The sequence below is a fragment of the Neofelis nebulosa genome, chromosome 7 (genome assembly GCF_028018385.1).
Source record: "Neofelis nebulosa isolate mNeoNeb1 chromosome 7, mNeoNeb1.pri, whole genome shotgun sequence".
In the NCBI taxonomy this organism is placed as follows: domain Eukaryota; kingdom Metazoa; phylum Chordata; class Mammalia; order Carnivora; family Felidae; genus Neofelis; species Neofelis nebulosa.
In genome coordinates, this window is record NC_080788.1 from 74680303 (window position 1) to 74702613 (window position 22311).

The 22311-nt window shown below is 44.3% G+C and overlaps 1 protein-coding gene across 4 annotated transcripts; it reads left to right on the top strand.

Moving 5' to 3' along the window:
* Positions 1-707: 707 nt before the first annotated feature.
* LOC131516963 (bcl-2-like protein 2) lies at positions 708-21364 on the top strand. Of its 4 annotated transcripts, XR_009264302.1 has the most exons (7): positions 12254-12743; positions 13101-13215; positions 13923-13990; positions 14302-14408; positions 14875-14962; positions 15051-17928; positions 18582-21364. XR_009264302.1 is itself a non-coding variant. In XM_058738555.1 (6 exons), exons 1-6 carry the CDS (start codon positions 12393-12395, stop codon positions 15210-15212), a joined length of 891 nt encoding a protein of 296 aa, XP_058594538.1. In that variant the 5' UTR covers positions 12254-12392; the 3' UTR covers positions 15213-21364. The 4 variants fall into 4 exon arrangements, 3 of the variants coding, with proteins under 3 accessions (XP_058594539.1, XP_058594540.1, XP_058594538.1); XM_058738555.1 differs by having other exon boundaries at positions 15051-21364; XM_058738556.1 differs by lacking the exons at positions 12254-12743; positions 13101-13215; positions 13923-13990; ... (2 more) ...; positions 15051-17928; positions 18582-21364 and adding exons at positions 708-1300; positions 1597-1684; positions 2143-2582; positions 3145-6905.
* The last annotated feature ends 947 nt before the right edge of the window (positions 21365-22311 follow it).

Genomic DNA, 22311 nt, shown 5'->3' on the forward strand with positions numbered 1-22311 from the left:
CATAGGGATTGGTGTGAGGATAAAATATCATGCACAAAAAGAAAGCACCTAATTAGCTATTAGCTATTAGCTATATTAGCACCTAATAAGTCCTCAAAATGTATTAGTTGTTACGATCATTGTTACAGATATGACCTTTCTTCTCCAGTGACTGTAGGGGCAGGTAGGAATATCAAGACTTGAACTGGAGGTAGAAGCAAAGGGAACCAGCAAGAAAGGAGAACTGGGTTGCCTCTTTCTAGCCTCTGGCTAGAGATCCCTCTAAATGGAGCCTAAGGAAATGCCAGCTGCAAGAGCCAGCGGGGCCCAGGGGCCCAGTCAGAATGCTCAAGGGCCCTCCTGAGGATCACCTGTGGTCAGACTGCTTCATATCCTGTGAACTGTTTTGTATAAATATATTGCCATGTATAAATAATAGGTGTATCTATCTATCTATCTATCTATCTATCTATCTATCTATCTGTCTGTCTGTCTGTCTGAAAGGGTAAACAGCAACCTTGACATTGGTAACCTCCAGGAAGGGAGGTGGATTTGTGCAAAGGGTAGAAGGAAGGAGATTGAGGACTCGTATTTTTTCCCCTTATACCTTTATATTGTTTGAACTTGTCATAATGAGAATAAGTTCACGTGTTGAGTAAAGAGAAGTAAAAAGAAAACCAATCTGATTACAAAAAAAAAAAAAAAGAAAAGAAAAAAGGTGAAGAAAAGTTACCTGCAGAAACTACTTGCGATCCAAGTCTTGATGCCTGGTTAAAGCCCCAGCCTCTGAAGCGACTACTGGGTTAAAGTTCCTGGAGAAAAGAGGAAGTGAGATGTCCGGTGTCTATGTCATGTCTGCCAGTACCACAGGGCGAGGCACCTCGCAGGCAGCTCCCACTGGAATGAACTGCTCCTCTAATTCAGGCATCCACTCTAAGGCTGGAAAAATTCAACAAGTGCGTGGAACATCAGAGACCTTCTGGAAATGCTGAATTTGCTCCGAGGTTTCCTGAGGTCTAGCCGGCTTCTCTGGGCAGTCTTCAGGCTCAGGAGCCCAACCTGGCCCTCTGTCTCCTCTCCACCCTGCTCCTCTTGGCCTCCAGCAGCCCTCTCTCTTCTGGAGTTGTGGCCTTCCCAAGCTTGCTTCCCAGCTCCGCCCCTCTCTCTGGACGCATCTCTGGGCCCCATCATCACCCGGCGCCGGGCCCTCCCTCCCACCCCCCTTTCTCCTCCCTCCTTCCTTCCCTCCCTTCCTCCGTCTCTCCCTCCCTCCCAGCTCCTGCACCAGGAAACGGCCCGGATCCTGGCAGCGGCCTGACCCGTGAGATCCCTAACCTGGCAGGCAGGAGGGGTTGGAGACTTGCTGAGGGTGGGGGTAAAGGAGGAGCTGGGCTGTTGGATTGCACTGGGGGGAGCCGGGAGTAGATACGGTGACGGCAGGAAGCCCTTGGCCCTGGGTTTCCTGGGAGGACAGTCATTAAACATGGATTCGGCCACACAGCTGGTAGAACGTTGGGGGCAGGGGCCGGTCCCGGGAGCTGCACCCCAGTCTTCTCTGTCCAGACTGTGATCCATGGCCTTCCCCGCCTAGCTCTGCTCTCCCCCTCCCCTTCCCAGGGCTCCACGCTGGCCAGGAGGATGAAAGGCCCCAGCTGGGGGCTCCTTGCCACCAGCGCTGGGTCCTAAAAGCTGCCATCCAGGCTGGGTGAGTGTCCCCTTCCTTCTCTGTCCCTGGCAGCCCTTTGCTTCTCCCACCTTTTCCTTCAGCTCCTGTCTCCTCCCCCATCTTGTGCCTCTGCCAGCATCTTCACATCTTCCCTCTGGGGAGGTACTAAGACCCTAAGCTAAAATGGTGTGTATTGTGGAAAGGGGGTTTGTAGGGGGGTTATAGAGTTGGTGTTTTTTTATTATGGAAAGAATCTAAAGTATTTTAAAAAATAAAATTTACTTGTTTTACATTTAATTTAACACATTACAAATTAATGGTCAGCCCCTCATGCTCTGGCCTCTCACCTTGACTTAATTCCCACATTCTTGCTCCTCCCTGCTCAGTGGTCTCTGAGCATTTCCTCCCACCTCTCACTGGGTTGGCCAAGCCTGAAGTGCCCCTTCTGGCTCTCTGACCATATATTCATGCCAGTCTTTCATCCTTGACTCTTACAGCTGCCCGGATGGCGACCCCAGCCTCAGCCCCAGACACACGGGCTCTAGTGGCAGACTTTGTAGGCTATAAGCTGAGGCAGAAGGGTTATGTTTGTGGAGCAGGCCCTGGGGAGGGCCCAGCAGCTGACCCACTGCACCAAGCCATGCGTGCAGCTGGAGATGAGTTTGAGACCCGCTTCCGGCGCACCTTCTCTGATTTGGCAGCCCAGTTGCATGTGACCCCTGGGTCAGCCCAGCAACGCTTCACCCAGGTCTCTGATGAACTCTTCCAAGGGGGCCCCAACTGGGGCCGCCTTGTGGCCTTCTTTGTCTTTGGAGCCGCACTGTGTGCTGAGAGTGTCAACAAGGAGATGGAGCCACTTGTGGGACAAGTGCAAGAGTGGATGGTGGCCTACCTGGAGACACGGCTGGCCGACTGGATCCACAGCAGTGGGGGCTGGGTAAGAAGCTTCTCAATTGCTGCTCTGCACACCCCTCTGCAAAGATGGTCTCCAGAGGGAAGACAGGGGTTCTGGCTGGAGGCTGGGGTCTGAGTCTCCCTATTTGGGTGGAATCAGATGCTCTCACCATGGGTGTCACGCACTCCAGGGCTGCCATGCAGTCATCACTGGATGGGCTCATGGTCCAAAGCAGAGGACAGAATACACAGTGCCTGCAGGGAAATGGCATCCAGCCATCAGGAGCTTTTTACACCAGAGTATGTGGCATGGGCGGGGGGGTGTCAGGGGGTCAGGAAAGCCTTGGCAAAGGATGCCAGTTCCGAGCAAAATGTTTGGCCAGGGAAAGGCTGGGATTCACTTGAGGCAGAAAGGGCAAATGAGCCAGGCGCTCATGGGGGATGATCGGGGCTTGCAGCCAGTAGAGCTTTGGCTGGAGAGGAGCTGGGTATGGGGTAGTGCTTGTAGTGGATGGAACTGGAACTCTTCCTCTCCTCTTTCCTCCACTCTTTCCTCTCCTGATATCCCTTTCTCCTTTCTCTCCTACTTCCCTTCTCTCCCACAGGCGGAGTTCACAGCTCTATACGGGGACGGGGCCCTGGAGGAGGCACGGCGTCTGCGGGAGGGGAACTGGGCCTCAGTGAGGACAGTGCTGACAGGGGCCGTGGCACTGGGGGCCCTGGTAACTGTAGGGGCCTTTTTTGCTAGCAAGTGAGAAAGTCCAGGGCCAGGTGGGGCTAGGTGTAGTTGGGGGACAAGAGAGCAGGAACAGAACAAGAGAAATGCCCTTGGAAGAAGTGGGTGAATGGATGGGCATGGAATGGGGATGGGAAGGGGCAGGGTACTGTGGGAAGGAGCTGTGTGTGCCAGGCAGGCAGTCGGAAGGATGAGCTGGAGACATTAGGGGATGTGTTTGGAAAGCGAGCAGGGCAGATGGAGGCATTCCAGGGTTGGGAGGAGGTGGGAGAGATCATGCCTATAGGTATAGGAACACAAAACTATAACTAGAGCTTACTTTGTAGCCCTAAAGAAGGAGGATTTGCATAAGGGGTTGTGTCTCCATTGGATGAGTGAGATTTGGGGAAAAACACCAAAGGCACATCCCTTTGGAATGGAAGCTTGGAGTTCTCAGGTGATAGGGAGAGGTGGCTGTGATGTTGGGCTGCTTGGACATGTGTATGCATGTGCACACGTGCTTGTGTGCATGCTAGGCTGCTTGTCTAACATGGTGGCGGCCGTATTCACAGAGAAAACATTCCCTGTTGAAGTGGCAAGAACAAGGGGCAGCTCTCTGCCCCTCCTCCCAACTCCCTCCTCCCCCTCTCCTTGTCCTGATGCCTCAAGGCTATGGGAAAAACACTGTATCCAGAAGAGGGCTTTGGGCACTTTTCCACAGAAAGTCATTTGCAGGGCTTTGGAGATAAGTTCTGTAGCTGGCCCTGTTGCTTCACCGTCCCTATTCCTTGTGCATCATGCACTTGCTGCTGCCTCCTGGGCTCTGACAGAAAACAGGGCCGTGGAGCCTGCAGTGGGGGTGGGTGGGGAGCTGGACCTACCTGCCGCCCTCCTCTCCCACTGGGGCACACTGGTGCCTAAAGTGTTCCCTGTCTCTGGGACCTTCTGTACCCAAACTCAAACTCTAAATTGGGACTCTAATTTTCCTTGTGAGTGTGTGGAGGTAAATGCTGATCTAGAGTAAAGTCTGGGTCTTGCACTGTGTCTCAGTGAGACTGTTGATGCCTTGAGAGGAACATTCCAGCTCTGAACCCCATAGGTGTGAGGGTGACCTATACTCCGTGACTGGCCTATTCCGTGTAGTGGGCTTTGGTGCTGCTTTATCAAGGGCCAGATATATGGGTTCTAGAGTACCTACCATGACCTAGAAGCATTTATATTTTCTTTGAAGCCACGCTGTTTGCATGGGTGTTACTTATCTGTACCTCTGAGTCTGAGGACATTAACTTTAGAGCTCACAGTCCTCTAGAACAGATTCCACTTATAGCTTTTTCTTTTGAGAAAGAAATGATTTCACTCCAGATGCATGCCCTGAGCCAGACCTCACTGCTGCACTTCCCAAGGTGCTAAAATTGCTGCTCTCCAATGCTGACTTCAGACACAGTGCTCTAGAACCCTGCCCTTGATCCTGAGCACTGATCAGCTTAGCTAGACCATGGTTGACTCTTCTTGGGATTTTCATTTGGTCCCAAAATGTGGCAACATAGTTGTACTCACAAGAATGTGGGACCAAAATTGGCCTCAGGTGTTTAGCCCAGACTTTTGCTTTTGAGAGAGGGCTGCACTTTTTAATGGTATTTATAGGGGAGGTGGAAGACTGCATGTGCCACTTGGTCCATCGTGAGTATGCTGATACCAGAAACTCAGAGCTGGTCTGTGGCAGGCAGTTGGGGTGGGGTGGGGGGTCTCTGACTTGCTCAGGACAAACTAGACCAGTGGTTTTCAGGCTGCTTGGCAGAGCCCTGAGGTTTCCTAGGGGTTGCCTCAGGAGGCCTTGGGGAGGTGAAGGGAGGGGGTGCTGAGCAGGCTGGGCTACTTGTCCTTAAACAGAATAGCTCCCCTTGTAGCTGTCTTACATATCGGGGTTCAGGGTAAGATTTTATTTGCATTAAGGGGTTTGCTGCTGAAAAAAAAAGTTGGAAAACCACTGACTAGACCATCAGCTCCAAATTGGAGCCTGTGCTCCCCCAGGTTTGGGGCAGACTCCACCCTCCCCTCTACCACAAGACCACCTATCCCTGTTAACTCTCCTGGGGGCCTTTAGCAAACAGGAGCAGCAGGGACCGTGGTCAGGTAACTGAAATGCCCTGCTCTGAGGCCTTCACACCTTGGTAGAAGGAGAAGTTGTTTTCTGAAAGGGTAAAGGGCTTGGATTCCCAGAAGCATAGCTTGAATGGGACCGTAGTGGGCAGTTTTGATCTGTCCTGTTCTTGAGGGGCAATGGAAACCCCAGAGACTCTTCTGTCAGGGAAAACTAGAGACTCTTCTAGAGCCATATAGTTCCTTGGGATTAGCTCTTGGCCAGGAAGGCTGAGTATGGCTCCCAATTTTTAAATCTATTTCATTTTTTAAAAAATAAGGGAAATAAATCTAATTGCCATTTTTCAGAGATTAAATAGGTAGAGAGGGTGTTTCTTGCTCTCCAGAGCCCAAAGGGACATATAGGGATCTTGCTTAGGCCAAGGAAGGAGCAGAAGTAGGGCAACTAGGTCCTGCGATTATTAATCCTACTCCCCACTTATTCTAGGGTATATACTATTTTACTTTTTTAAATCATAAAATGGCGAGAGAACAGATTTGGTTAGTTTAGAAGAAAAGAAAAAGCTCTATAAATATAAATATATATTCCTGTATTTTTATTTAATAATTTATAAATATCAAGTTCATTTGACTTTTATTTTTGTGTAATATGTAATGGTCGTATTAAAAAAAAAATAAAGCCCAGAAGTTTAATGAGAAGGACTGAGCAGGGTTTGTGACTTCTACACTCTATAGCCTGGTGTCAGGACATTTCTTGATCTAATCATCTCTTCGTGACCTTGTTAATGGCAAGAATTAGAGTAACAAGGACTTGGGAAAGTGTTGAGACCATAAAGAAAAGAAAATCAGAGTTGTTCCCCATCTCCTAACCCCTGCCAAATGCCCAAAGCCAAGAGCTCCATCTATGTCAACCCAAATCTTTTTTTAATTTTATTTATTTAAAAACAGGTTTTTTTAAGTTTATTTATTTTTGCGAGAGAAAGACAGAGTGCTAGTGGGGGAGGAGCAGAGAGAGGAGAAGAAAGAGAGACACAGAATCTGAAGCAGGCTCCAAGTTCTAACTGACTGAGCCACCCAGGTGCCCCTATGCCAACCCAAATCTTAAGAGGGTGTGTATATACAGTACTTTGGGATGGCTATAAACAAAAAACAAACCAAAACAAGGAAAACTTACCCCAAATCTTTGTGTGATGGTGTCCAAGTCCTCACTTGTGGTTCGGCCTTTAATGACAATGAGCATTTCTCCCCATTACTCACTTCGCTTCTGATATTCATTAACATAACATTTCATGTTATGAAGTGATAAATGCTATAAAGAAAAATAATTCATTAGCATGGAATTAGGAAAGTGTAACTGTAAATTTCAATGTTAAATAGAATAGTCAGGGAAAACCCTCATTTCTAAGGTGACTTTTGAGGAAAGTCATGAAAAATGAAATTGGAAAAATATTTTTATTGATACGGAAAGATGTTTCTATCTTGGTAAAAAAGAAAATAGAAAACAATATATACAGTATGATCCCACTTTGCTAAAATAAATATGTAAATATGTGTGTGTGTACATGCCTCTGTATGTATTTATGTACTGAAAATTTCAGGAAGGATATATGCCAAAATATCATTAGTGATTATCTGTGGGTGTTGGATTTTACTGGTGTTTTATTTTGTTCTTTTTACTGTCAGTATTTTCTGATTTTTTTTATAAAGAACATATATTTCTGGTACAGCATATTAAAATAAGTTTAAGTTTTTAAAAAGTTAACGAAGCAGAATAGAAAATAAGCAGCCCAAAGGAGGTTCTTTCTCATTTAAGTGCACACCTCACTTCCCTGCAAGGACAGACCTAAGGAATTAAGGTAGGCGAGGCTAGACTTTGCATTAGAAAATAATTGAGAGTTGGCTCCACGATAGAGGTAAGTATATGATCAAGGTTGCAAGGTTCTGTATCAGCACTGTCCAACAGAAATATAACGCAAGCCATATATGTAGTTTTACATTTTCTAGTAGTCTCATTAAAACAAAAAGGAACAGTTATAAAATTAATTTTCACAATGTTTTACTTAGCCCAGTGTAAAAATTATTATAGTTTCAACCTATAATTAATATTAAGTAATTATTAATTTATTTTACAGTCTTTTGTTCATACAGAGTCTTGCAATTCCGTGTATATTTGATACTTTCAGTACATCTCCAGTCAGACTACTCATGTTCCAAGTGCTTAAACCATTTGTGACTAATAGGTACCATATTAAATAACGTAGTTCTAGGTTATAGAGAATTATTGCAGCATGCAAAAAAAGCAAGAGTTAAAAGCAGGAATGAAACTACCAAAAAGCCAAGTATTTATGTTGTTTAGTAAGAAAACTTTTCCCTTTTGTACAGAACTGGAGTTGCCCTCATCCCCTTTTAGTGATTTAATTCTTTTTTTTTTTTTTTTTTTAAGTTTATTTGAGAGAGAGAGAGAGAGAGAGAAAGAGAACGCACACATAGTGCATGGGAGGGGCAGAGAGAGACGAAGAGAGAGAATCGTAAGCAGGCTCCGCACTGTCACCATGGTGCCCGATGCGGGTTTTACACTCACAAACCATGAGATCCTCTGACCTGAGCTGAAAACAAGAGACAGACACTTAACCGACTGAGCTACCCAGGCACCCCTAATTCTCCTTTTTTTCCACTATCCATTCACTTCTATTAGCACATGTTTCCTTCTTCTGGCACACAGCATCAGTGAGTTTCCATTTTCCCAAAATTCCATGGCCCTCTATTGAGAGGTTACTAATGAAGGAAAATTATACTCATAATGGGTAGATTTCACATCATTGCATAATAATTTTTTACAAATTCATTCTTAGAAACTTATCTCGTTGATGTTCTCTATGCATCAACAACAGGTAAGATATTGAAATTATTACGGAAGATCATTAATGCAGTTACCATTTATTGAATACAGAGTGATGGGCAATGAGAATACAAATATAATTACGATGATGTCCCTGCCTTTTACAGTTTACAGTCTAATAGGGAAGTATCTTACTTTACAAGTCACCATTCAAATATCTTTTTAAATGTGTTTGTAAAAGTAATCATGCTTATTAGAGTAATTTGGGAGTTGGAAGGTTTTTTAATTTTAAACAAAAATAATATATGATATTGTGGAAAAAAATCATAGAACATAGAAAATTATGAGTCAGTTATAATCCTACTACTCAGAAATTACTACTATTAATATTTTGGCGTATTTCTTTCCCATCTTCTGTCCGTGCTTATATTTTATGATCATACTGTATATACAATTTTCTATACTACAATTCTGCTTACCATTATATTGCAGTTTTTCCTTGTTACTAAAAATGTTTTGAAGGCATAATGACCATATAAAATTACATCTATGTGTATATAATAATTTTCCTGAGTATGCCACTTGGACATTCAAGTTGCTTACATTTTTTTCACTCTGATGAATGTCTTTATTCTTAATTTTTTTTTTCAACGTTTTTTATTTATTTTTGGGACAGAGAGAGACAGAGCATGAACGGGGGAGGGGCAGAGAGAGAGGGAGACACAGAATCGGAAACAGGCTCCAGGCTCCGAGCCGTCAGCCCAGAGCCTGACGCGGGGCTCGAACTCACAGACCGCGAGATCGTGACCTGGCTGAAGTCGGACGCTTAACCGACTGCGCCACCCAGGCGCCCCGAATGTCTTTATTCTCAAATGTTGATCCAGTTTTTAGATTATTTCTTTAGAGCAGATCATAAGAAATACAATTACTGGTTTAAGAATCTCAACATTTTGAAAGCTTTTAGTACATATTACCAAAGGAAACATCGAACTGATTCTTGCTCCCTTTTTTCCCCTGAAGTCCAAGTTATTTATTTTTTCAGTCCAAATTATTTTTTTTATTTTAATTTTCTTAAATGTTTATTTATTTTTGAGAGAGAGAGAGAGAGAGAGAGAGAGCGAGCATGAGCGGGGAGAGGCGGAGAGAGTGAGAGACACAGAATCCAAAGCAGGGTCCAGGCTCTGAACCGACAGCACAGAGCCCAACACGGGGCTCAAACTCACAAACTGCAAGATAATGACCTGAGCCGAAGTTGGAAGCTTAACGGACTGAGCCACCCAGGTGCCCCAGTCCAAATTATTTTTTTAAAAACTAAGACATCATAATGATACTTTAATCATACTTTATATACAATTTTATATTTACTTCTTTGGCCTAACATAATTACTTTTGCATGTTATTACACACTATGTGTAAACCTTTTAATAGGTGCATAATAATCTTTGGATATAATAACAACTTGCCTAAACATTTGTCTATTGTGGGAATTTAGTCTTTTTCCGAATTTCAACATCATACATAATGTAATTTTTGTGTATTAAAGCAGACCTTGTAATAATTTTGACCTAAGTTTCGAAAGTTGGCTTTGAATTCCCTGCTCATTTTTTTCTTTTTTTAAAAAATTAAAAAAAAAATTTTTTTTTTACATTTATTTATTTTTGAGAAACAGTGAGACAAAGCGTGAGCGGGGGAGGGGCAGAGAGAGGAGACACAGAATTTGAAGCAGGCTCCAGGCTCTGAGCAAGCAGTCAGCACAGAGCCTCATGTGGAGCTTGAACCCACAAACTGTGAGATCATGACCTGAGCAGAAGTCGGACGCTCAACCGACTGGGCCACTCAGGCACCTCCAAAATTTTTAAAAATGTTTATTTATTTTTGAGAGAGAGAGAAAGAGAGAGAGATAAGCAGGGGAAGGGCAGAGAGAGGGAGACACAGAATCTGAAGCAGGCTCCAGGGTCTGAGCTATCAGCACAGAGCCTGACACAGGGCTCTAACTCCTGAATGGGGAGGTCACGACCTGAGCTGGTCAGATGTCCCACCACTTTTACCACCTACTCACTGCTAATTAGTTCCATGACTTGGGTGTTACTTCACTCTTTCTTCATCCCTAAAACAAGTTATAGTTTTGGAAATATTTGCTTCATAGAGTTGTTAAGGATTCAATGAGATATAATAAGGAATCTAGGATTGTACCTATTACAAAATCAAGTGCTCAACAAAATTAGGATTTGAAGCATTATTTAAAAAATCACATTTCCCTTGATTTGCCTCATTAGCTTAAATCAGGCACCAATAAAACATCAACATCTTGATTAGGTTAAGATTAGTAGAAAACCTTTTTCTTCCAGCGACTTCACAATCTTTTAGGGTTTGTCTTCGGTGCTCACGTTAGTTCCCCCAGACCACTGGAGCTGCGATGGCTGCTGAAGTAATTTTCAGTGAAATTTTAAGAACTATGACTCTGCTCAGAATTCCCCTGTTCCTGAGGTAAGGATTTTTGAGAAGTGAGGGTGAGGGGAAGAATGGGGTATATTGAAAAGCTTTTGACTTTTTGGTTTGCTAACAGAGATCTCCTCTTGTCCAAATCCCTGCCCCAGCCATACACATCCTATTGGGGTTGTCTGATTTAACTAATTTGAATGGCCTCATTTGAATCTGGCTGTCAAACCGTAGCTTGGTCTGGCCACAAATAACCCTTTTGCAAACTTAACACCATCATTCCTTACTTTTTAAAAAACGCGTAGTAACACTGCTACAATAGGGCAACCCTGCTTTCCAGGACTAGGTGTCATTGGTTATCTCAGAGTACAAACGTGTATTGGGAACCTGCGAGGAGGAATTCCTCTGCGGACTGAAGGAAGGTTTGGGGAGTGGGAAAGCCTTGAAAAATGAGGGTGGCACCCAGATCCCCAATAAATGCAAACATTTATTGGACATCTATTATGTACAAAGCATACTGCCCCACAGTGGGGTTGCAAATATAAGTAGGATCCAGCCACTCATTCCCAAACTCACAATGCAGGACAAAATGAGCGCACAGTGGGAGTAGGCCTGCTTGTCATGGGAAAGGAGGGGGTAGTGAAAGGTTCTTCAGTAGAGGCGATGCTGGGGCTTGCAGTGTACATGGGTACATTGCGTGTAGAGGTACAGACCTGTGTGCAGGTACACCCCCCTGGAACGAGAAGGGTGGAAATAACATTTGCGAAGTAGGCTGGTCCTGAGATCTCTTAAGGCCACGGTAAAGTTTTATTTTTACCGGGCCAGCAAAAGGGAGCCGGCTCTAAGTAGCGGCGAGGCTTGGAAAGATGACACTGGAAGCTGAGAGACCTATTAGGGAGCTGTAGCAAACAGTCCAAGAAAAAGGCTAAAACTGGAGCATGAACAGGGGTTTGTAAAGTATGCCTGTGCAAGGAAGACAGATCAGACAGGGCTAGTAGCTCTGGAGTGAGGATTCCTCCCTGCTTTTTGGTTTGGGAGAACTGGATGGTGGATGTTGGTACCAATAACCTGGATGGGAAAAGTAAGCTTACTGGAGAGCGCCATTCAGAACCTCCATTTCCAGCAACATCCCATCTACTGATTCTTTCCTGGTCAGCAAACCAGATTCCAGAAACCGCCTCAATGTTTCCGGCCTCTGCCTTCCAACAGCTCTCTACTTGGCAACCAGTAGTGTCAAAATGGCGGCCTCCCTCAGGACTAGTCATGTGACCTCGGGTTTCCCTTGATGGAAGCCTGGCCGTCCGTTGCGGGGCAAGGTACACCTGTCACTAAACGGGTGTTAGCCCTTCAAATCCCGCGAGCCAATCGGCATCTGAGACGGCCGGTGAGGCAAGGCGATCGGAAGACTGGTTCTTTCCCCTCACCCAGCCAGCAGCCAATCCCCGAACGTCATATACTTCGCGGATCCGCCTGGAGGCGGGGCGGGAAGCAGGAATGTCGTCACAGCTCTGGCGGTATTGTTACCTAAGGACTTGAGAGGAGGTGGGACATATGTTGATTGACAGACCAATTCCCCTACCGGGATTTGAGAATTTGGTGCAATATCCCGCCTTAAGGGTGGGATCTTATTTGATTGTCAAGTAATATTCCCCAATGGAGTCCTAGCTGGTGGTGACGGGCAGGCTGCTAGACTAATGAATCCTCGGCGTGCCCGGCGCAGTTCTCCAATCGCCGGGCGGCGGGCCCCAGTCTGAGCGGCGATGGCGGCGGCGGCGGCGGCGGCAGCAGCAGCGGGGGCTGCGGGCGGTCGGGGCTCCGGGCCGGGGCGGCGGCGCCATCTTGTGCCCGGGGCCGGTGGGGAGGCCGGGGAGGGGGCCCCGGGGGGCGCAGGGGACTACGGGAACGGCCTGGAGTCTGAGGAACTGGAGCCTGAGGAGCTGCTGCTGGAGCCCGAGCCGGAGCCCGAGCCCGAAGAGGAGCCGCCCCGGCCCCGCGCCCCCCCGGGAGCTCCGGGCCCTGGGCCTGGCTCGGGAGCCCCCGGCAGCCAGGAGGAGGAGGAGGAGCCGGGACTGGTCGAGGGTGACCCGGGGGACGGCGCCATTGAGGACCCGGTGAGGGAAGGAGGGCGAACGAGCAGGGCCGTCCGTGTCACGGGAGGCCCAGAGCTCGGGCGAGCGGGAGGCAGGCGGGAGGCAGGCGGGGGGTGGGGGTGGGCGGGGAATAACGTGGCTGGGGCAGGGCCGGGGACGGATCCTCGACCGCCAGAAGGGGCCTAGCCGGGTTGATTCGGGCGTTATGGGTGCTTAGTATTGTTTTAGAGAAGGTAGCTTGCTTTTCTTTTCATCGTGACCCGTGTGTGGGGCGAGGGAAATGGCCGAGCATGAGGCCGCGCTCGGACGGAGAGCTGGGCGCAGCCCTTGCGTTGGTTCCTGTTAAGCTCTTCTCCATACCCTCTCCACTCATTGTAGGAGCTGGAAGCGATCAAAGCTCGAGTCAGGGAGATGGAGGAAGAAGCCGAGAAGCTAAAGGAGCTACAGAACGAGGTAGAGAAACAGATGAATATGAGTCCACCTCCAGGCAATGGTGAGTAACTGGCGGTTGCACGCGGAACCCGGGTCCTCGGAAGGGTTATGCGAACACGGGTTGTATGGGATTAGATGCTCGGGACTTTGAGGCTGCTTGTCTGAGCAATTACTGGGCAGGTGCTGTGGTCATTGTCCATTGTGTGTTCCTCTGACCTTAGTGAGGCAAAAACCTGTTTTGATGATGGTAATCTTGTGCCTTTCTTTGTCCTTTTTACATGTGTGTTGCTCTTTGTTCTTTATTCTACCTCTACTCTTTGTGGAGGTTTCCAGTTGGCATTTGACCTTCAAGGCTCATGGTTCTTCTTTTAGTTTGAGACCTTTTAAGAGTCCTAAGAAATTGCTCCACTACAGGGGGCTTTCCCTTTAATCCAGAAATGTTGAGTTTGGGTTCCCTTGATTTTGTTCACTTTTCAAATGATTTCACTCAAAGTTATTCAATAAACAGGGACTTGGTTTGGGGGAAGGAGGGAATTCCTGTACTGTTCTCTCTGGTTTTTAGGACTGTGTTAATCTGTTGCCGATTTGTCAAATGTTCACTGAGTACCTATTGTGTGTTAGATGGTATTCTTGATAATGGGTACAGCAGGGAACAGAGCAGACCTAAATCTTTGCCTTCACTGTAGCACTGGTGGTGGGAGGGGTACATTTATTGGTCAAATAGAAAACTAGCTTTGTTTTCCCCTCCGATTTCTTTTTTCTTCAAAGCTGGCCCAGTGATCATGTCCATTGAAGAGAAGATGGAGGCTGATGCCCGTTCCATTTATGTTGGCAATGTATGTATTAGGGCCCTGATTGGTGTTGGGGGAAGCTCTTGTTTTGGGAGTTGCTTAGTAGGAGTATTGAAAGGAACATCTCAAGGATAGGTGGTGGATTTGGGGAATATTGGGAGGGTTTGGAGGGGGTAAAAGGTACTGGTGATCAGCAGAGGCTTTAGGGAAGAGAAAAGGATTAATTTCTTAAAGAATCAGATTTGATGTGCCTTGGTGTATATGGTGGCCCAGCCCAGAGGCTCGGCGGAGATACCTGTTGAGATGGGAGCTTGTTTGCCCAGTACCTGTGAAACATAACCCCTTTATCCCCACAGGTGGACTATGGTGCAACAGCAGAAGAGCTGGAAGCACACTTTCATGGTTGTGGTTCAGTCAACCGTGTTACCATACTTTGTGACAAATTTAGTGGCCATCCTAAAGGGTAAGTAGGGAAGTAAGTTGAGGTCATTTTAATCACATTTTAAAAGTAGACAAAATGTTTTATATTGAACAGTAAGTTAACTTGCTGTTAAAGTAAGTGGTGTTCATCTTATGAGGAATTAATGGAGATATGTATCAGGGGTTGCACGTAAATGCTTTCAGAGGCCTTTAGATAAAGATGAAGGTTAGTGTGGGTGTATTCATGAGCTAGAAGAGAGAGGGACAGCTTCTGCTTAGCCCTAACTGGTTCTGCTATATGGAAATCCAGGCCCTGTGGATACTGTTTTATAATTTTCCAAGAGTAGCTAGAAATTTGGATTGAAATCTTGCATTTAAGAATTTTTTGAAAAGTAATAAAAAAATGTGGATGTGTTATTACTTGAGTAAAGCATGCCTAAAAATTGGATTTGACACGTAAGCTGCTTTTTTAAACTTCAGATAGATAAAATGACTATTATTCTTTTCAGGTTTGCATATATAGAGTTCTCAGACAAAGAGTCAGTGAGGACTTCCTTGGCCTTAGATGAGTCCCTATTTAGAGGAAGACAAATCAAGGTAAGCCCCATGCCCATTGCTGTTCTGGTTCTGTGTAAACTCTCCAGGCTTATTCTGAGGCTTTTTGTTGTACATCTGTCACTGTCAGGTGATCCCAAAACGAACCAACAGACCAGGCATCAGCACAACAGACCGGGGTTTCCCACGAGCCCGATACCGTGCCCGGACCACCAACTACAACAGTTCCCGCTCTCGATTCTACAGTGGTTTTAACAGCAGGCCCCGGGGTCGCGTCTACAGGTCAGGATAGATGGGCTGCTCCTCTCCCCCCGCCTCCCATGAGCCCTGTATGTTTCCTTCTCTCCTGATCTGAGGAATCTCCCTCACTTACCCTCCCCTTGGTCTCCAGGGACTTGGTCTCCTGCCTGTGCAGGGTGAGGAAGGTAGTTGCAGGCCAGGCCAGGAGGCCAGTCTCATCATCGTTTTCTGGAGCAAGAGTTGGTGATAAGGGCTGGATCTCTCTACTTTGTTCTGAGAGATGGTTCTTCCCCCAGCCTTTTTTCCCTTGAGAGTTGGTGGCAGTGAAGGTGTTTACAAAACAGGCCAGGAAGAATGGCCTCAGAGTAGTGAAGGCACTGCTTGGACATTTGCTACTTTTCCCAGAGTTAAGGAGGAGTTGAAGATTGAACCTCCCTTGGAAGAATACCAGAGGCTAGTTGATCCTTTTCAACAGCCATGTGGGAGGATAATGAGATACTTTTTAACTGAGCCAGTGTTTTACAAGGTTAACTTTTTCTCTGGGCCTAGTGTGATGCCCATGTTGTTGCTTTATTATCATCTCTCTGCCTTTAAATAGACAGGATAAGCATATAGACCTTGGCTTTTCATAAGATTTACTTATCTACTCCCAGGAATTAGGGAGGATCTGATGGTGAAGGCCTGGGGTTTAGAGCTGTGGAGAACTGACTGAAAAGTGGATAAACAATAAGTCCGTTTTCTTGCCCCTATTATCTCAGATATGCTTTTTTGCCAATGGCAAGGTATTCTGTTAAATTGTCCCCTCCCATTTGCCAGGCGTGTCACTATTTCTGGGATAATGGGGTCAGTTTTAGGATACTTGGAAACTTCTTTCCCCCCATTCCCTGCACTATAACTGGGGCAAGGGCCCATGGGGAGGGGCTTGTGCTGACTCTTAAGTGATTATGTTAACACCTAACTCTCCTTCTTTCTTCCAGGGGCCGGGCTAGAGCGACATCATGGTATTCCCCTTACTAAAAAAAGTGTGTATTAGGAGGAGAGAGAGGAAAAAAAGAGGAAAGAAGGAAAAAAAAAAAAGAATTAAAAAAAAAAAAAAGAAAAACAGAAGATGACCTTGATGGAAAAAAAAATATTTTTTAAAAAAAAGATATACTGTGGAAAGGGGGGAGAATCCCATAACTAACTGCTGAGGAGGGACCTGCTTTGGGGAGTAGGGGAAGGCCCAGGGAGTGGGGCAGGGGGCTGCTCATTCACTCTGGGGATTCGCCATGGACACGTCTCAACTGCGCAAGCTGCTCCCCTTGTTTCCCTGTCCCACTTCACCACCTTGGGGGCTGCTCAAGGGTAGGTGGGCATGGGTGGTAGGAGGGGTTTTTTTACCCAGGGCTCTGGAAGGACACCAAACTGTTCTGCTTGTTACCTTCCCTCCATCTTCTCCCTAACTTTCACAGTCCCCTCCTGCCTGCTCCTGTCCTGCCAGGTCTACCACCCATCCCACCCCTCTTTTCCGGCTCCCTGCCCCTCCAGATTGCCTGGTGATCTATTTTGTTTCCTTTTGTGTTTCTTTTTCTGTTTTGAGTGTCTTTCTTTGCAGGTTTCTGTAGCCGGAAGATCTCCGTTCCGCTCCCAGCGGCTCCAGTGTAAATTCCCCTACCCCTTGGGGAAATGCACTACCTTGTTTTGGGGGGTTTTGGGGCGTTTTTTTGTTTTTCAGTTTTTTGTTTTGTTTTGTTTTGTTTTCCTTTGCCTTTTTTTCCCTTTTATTTGGAGGGAATGGGAGGAAGTGGGAACAGGGAGGTGGGAGGTGGATTTTCTTTATTTTTTTAGCTCATTTCCAGGGGGTGGGAGTTTTTTTTTTAATATGTGTCATGAATAAAGTTGTTTTTGAAAATAAAAATTGTTTGGCCTTTTGGGTGTAAGGGTTATTTATCTATTTTCCTATTTTCTCTTAGATCCCAGATGGCTGTTAATTCTCCTTTGTGGAAGTGCTGGTGTTGTGGAGGGGAAGTTCTCATTTACGAATTAAGGAGTAGGAGTTAAAATTACAACTAACAGGAACATTGTGTATTTAGTTGAGGATGATGAGTTTTCTGGGTAGCATGTAGCCCTGATTGGCATTTGAGGTAAATCAAATGAGCCTGGGAATGTAAAAGAACGGCCAGAAGAGAGTAATCTGATAGCACTTCAGTGTGTACTCCTGAGTAAATTGAACATGCAAATGAATTATCCACACCAGCAGCACTAGATTCTTAGGGGTATCTGGGTAGCTTTTCTTGTCTTTACCCCAAAGTCAGCTCAAAAAATGAGGGAGAAAGTAGTTAACTAACAAAGACCATGGCAATATCTTTTCTAGCCATGCAGTGACCACTTACTCTGTTCAGCTAACTCATTTTGAATCGTTCCATTAATTAGGACTTAACTAATTGGCTTTTACTGATTTAATATCCTTAAGTTTAGTAGTTGGTCACATTAACACCAAATTTCTCTACTTTGTATTATGTCAAATCGGTATCCAGATTCCTTGGGTACTACTACATTGTGTTTCTGCCCCTCTGGCCCTGCTCAAGTCTTCTCCATTACTTACAGGATTTCTAAATTTAAACCTTTATATATTCTGTTGCACCATTAACCTCTGTTCCCAGAATATTTTGTGATTGCCTCCGACCTAGGTATTCTCTTCAGTAATCTTAGGTTAAAGAAATGAGTGTCCTATATATCTCTGAAGCCTTAACCCACTTCTCCAATGGCTTTGTATTCTGAATTCTCAGGTCAGTATTGACCACTTCAGCATTTGCTCATTTATTGTACTGTTCCTGTTGTGTCATTTGTTAAGCATTCTGCAGTGGGGGGGGATATCTATCTGCTCTAACAACATTCAGCTAGAATAGTGTGGAGATTGCTGCAGAGGCTGATTAAGGAGTCTGGTAGCGATGGTTTCAATATTAACTTTGCTAGAATGTGAGAGGTCTGAAGTAGCTTGATGATGTTAATGCTGGGAAGGTCTCCTCTATCCACCAGGGGGCGTTAAGTGGCTATCTGCAAAACCCCTTCCAAATTGCTGGATCTTGGACAGGCGAGTGTCATTTTTTTGACCCTTCTTTGTTTTTAATTTTATATGTCCAGTCAGTTCTCCATATCCTGCCCATTCTTTCCATGCTATTTTAATTGCTTGAGCAACTCCCCATCTTAAAGTGGGCTCCTGGTAGATGTCTGACTCCACAAACTTAATGTTGCCAGAAATGCCCCTGTTCTACCACCAGTAATTGTAAACGCAGATGTGGAATGAAGTCCTTTCCCAATTTAATTCTGATTAGATTTCCCTGTCACATCTTGTTCTACATGTGATGCCCTGTGCATTGCAGTTAATTTTACTATATTTCATTTATTGCTCATGCTGTGTCCATTCCATCTGCTCTTTCAGAATCGTAATGTATAAAGCCAGGCACTACAGCCAGAAACCTTTCTTCATTCCCTAGTCATTATGAATCACTCCTGCACTCTGGGCAAATTGCTTCTATCTCTGTTGAGTACTTCATAGCTTTATAATTAAAACAATTACATCCCTGTTTCCCCACTAGACTGCAAGCTCCTTGAGGGTATGGATTGTGCCTTTGTATAACTTAGGTGCTCAGAAGGTGTTAATTCACCTTGGGGGTTCCCTTTATCCTGGACCTGCTAGTTCTTACCCTCACAAGCATCAGATTTCTTTCTTTACTTGGTCTTTTCATTTTTCCTGCATCATCCTCAGTGATTTTAGAGGAAGTAGCATGAAAGGAAAGTTGCTTTCCTTGGGAAAGATTGCTTGTTTTTTGGTCAGTCACTCCTGATGAGCTCCCTCTTATCTGAGGGATTGGAATGAACCTAGTCTCACATGGATCTTGTGGGAGGGAAGTGTCTAAGACAATTGGGGGAGCCTATCTCTAAGATTTCTCTGGAGTGAGAGTCTGAGTCAGGTCTTTGCAACGACAGCCCAGAGCTCTTTCAGATGGGATTTGCCCAACCTGACCTCAGCAATAAAGAAAAGTGATTGCTGTTTTTTTCCGATAACAGCCTTCCTTTTATGTATGGTTGAAATGAGTGGCCTTTCTTAAATCAAGATCTGATTTTAAAACGTCTTTCAATTCTGCTAATCTCAAATGCCTTTTTCCCTTTCTTTATGCTTGTGGTAATCATTGATTCAACATTACTGAGTACCCAGCAAGTGCTGTTCTAGGTGCTAGCATTTGTTAAAGAGAAATCATTTAGTAAGAGAACTTTAATTTTATTCGCTGTAGAAAAGTGTCAGTTTGCCATACCTCTGGCATATCCCACTGAAAAGCTATATGGGTTTTGTTGTTAGATATAATTCACATACCATAAAGAATTACCTTTTAAGTGTACGATTCAATGGTATTTAGTGCAACATATATTAACCATCATCACTACCTAATTTTATTAACTCTATTTTCATAACCCCCCAAAGAACCCTATACCCATTAGCAAGCCCCCCTAATTTTCCCTCCCTCTAGCCCCTAGCAACTATTAATTTCTGTCTCTATGACTTTGCCTGTTCTGGATATTTCATATAAATAGAATCATACAATATGTGGCATTTTGTGTCTAGCTTCCTTCACTTAGCATAGTGTTTTCAAGATTCATGTTGTAGCATGTATCAGCACTTCATTCCTTTTCATAGCTGAATAATAATTCCTTGTATCGATTGACCACATTTTGACTATCCATGAGTTGATGGACATTTGCATTATTTCCTTTTTTTTTTTCTTTTTTTTACTATTAGGAACAGTGCTGCTACAAGGTACATGTTTTTTTGTGAGCAAACATTTTCGTTTCTCTTAAATACATACCTAGGAGTGGAGTTGCTAGATCATAAAGTAACTATGTTTAACCTTTTGAGGAACTACAGGGCTGTTTTCAAAAGCAGCTGCATCATTTTACATTTCTGCCAGCAGTGTATGAGGGTCAGTTTCTCCAGATCCTCACCTAACTTGTTACTGTCCATCTTTTTAATTATAGCCATCTTAGTGGGTATGAAGTGGTATCTCATGTTTTTTATTTGCATTTCTCTAATGACTAATGATGTTGAGCATCTTTTCATTTGCTTCCTGGCCATTTGTATATCTTCTTTAAAGAAAAATGCTCAAATTATTTGCCCACTTTTTAATTGGCTTGTCTGTCTTTTTATTATGAATTGTAAGAGTTCTTTAGATATTCTGAGTCTTAGACCTTTATCATATATTTGATTTGCAAATATTTTCTCCCATTTTGTTGGGGTTTTTTTTTTTTTTTTTTTTTTCCACTTGATAGTATCCTTTGAAACAGAAAGGTCCTGGAGATTTATGCCTGTGTTTTCTCCTAAGAGTTTTATAGTTTAACTCTTACATTTAGGTCTTTGATCCATTTTAAAGGAACTTTTGTGTATGGTGTGAGGGAGGGGCTACTTCATTCTTCTGCATGCAGATAATGCATTTGTTTCAGCACCATTTGTTTAAAAAGCTACTCTTTCCCCCATTGAATGGTGTTGGTACCCTTGTTGAAAATGAATTAACCAAGAATGTGCAGGCTTGTTTCTAGAGTCTCAAATCTATTCCATTGATCTATATGGATGTCCTATGCCATTACTACACTGTGTTCATTACTGTACCTTTGTAATAAGTTCTGGAAGTGGGAAGTATGAGACCTCCAATTTTGTTCTTTTTCAAGATTGTTTAGCTACTCTGGGTCTTTTACATTTCATATGAATTTCAGAATCAGCCTGTCAGTTTCTGCAAAAAAGAAAGCCAGAATGTTCATAGGGATTACACTGAATCTGTAGAACAATTTGGGGAGGATTGCCATTGTAACAATACTAAGTCTTCCAAACTACGAACACAGTATGTCTATTTATTTAAGTCTTTGATTTCTTTTAACAATGTTTTGTAGTTTCCAGTGTATAAGTCTTAGACTTCTTTTATTACATTTATTCTTAAGTATTGTCTTTTGCTATATTAAATGGAACTTTCTGCATTTTGCTTTCAGAATGTTCATTGCTATTGTATAGAAATACAATTGATTTTGTACATTGATCTTGTACAAGTTTAACTGTAAGTTTAGTAGCCTTACTGAACTTGTTTGTTTAGTTCTAACAGGTGTGTTTGTGTATTCCTTAGGATTCTCTATATACAAGATCATGTCATCTGCAAATATAGAGTTTTACATTGTCCTTTACATTCCGGATGTCTTGTTTTTCATTTTCTTGCCTCATTTCCCTAGCCAGAACCTCCAGTACAATGTTGAATAGAAGTGGTGAGAGCAGACATCCTTATCTTGCTCCTGATCTTCGGGAAAAGCTTTCAGTCAGTCATGATAAATAAGGTGTTAGCTGTGGGTTTTTCATAGATTACCTTTATATCATGGATGTTTAAACACTTGATGTTCTCCACACCATCCATGTTCTGTCATACCTCTGGACTTGGCACTGTTTCAGTCCAAATATCCAAGAAGCTTTCCTTGACTGTCCCCAAAAGAGCAGATCCTTCCTCCTCAGAGCCACTGAAGCACTTTTACATCTCCACATTTTCCACGTAGGATTGTAATGATTTGTCTCACAGTCTTCAGAGCCCTTGCAGGGAAGGACCATGCTCCCTCCCCCAGAGCTGAGGCAGCACCAGACAGTGGGTAATCAGCAAAAAATGGTTATGTGGTGGCCAGGCTAGGTTGACCGAATGAGAGGAATGAGAGTGGCCTTCATGTCACTTAATGTAACTTAAGCTTAGAAATGTACCCTGTATATACTTTTAATTTTCCTCTGAATAACCCATTATGGCTCGTAGTTGTGAGTCCAACGAAAACATTTCTACAGTGTTTCATGTTCGTGAAAGTAGTCACTTCCTTGTTTTCCTAAAAACGATCTCCCAAGTTCCTGGGTTGTCTTCTAAACTGATTACAGGAGAATTAATATTTTTGTGGTGTTTGGAAATATTTTCTATCTGGTGTACAGGAAGAAGATTGCAGGATCTCACTTCTCAAAATCTGGCTACTCTACTTAAGAGTCACACATAACCTTGAATAAGTTACCTTTTCAAACCTCAGTCTCCCCATTTGTAAAACCCTAAACCATGAGAACTGTTTCTCATGGGGTTATTGATCAGGCAGGGTCCAGTGAGATTATGTGG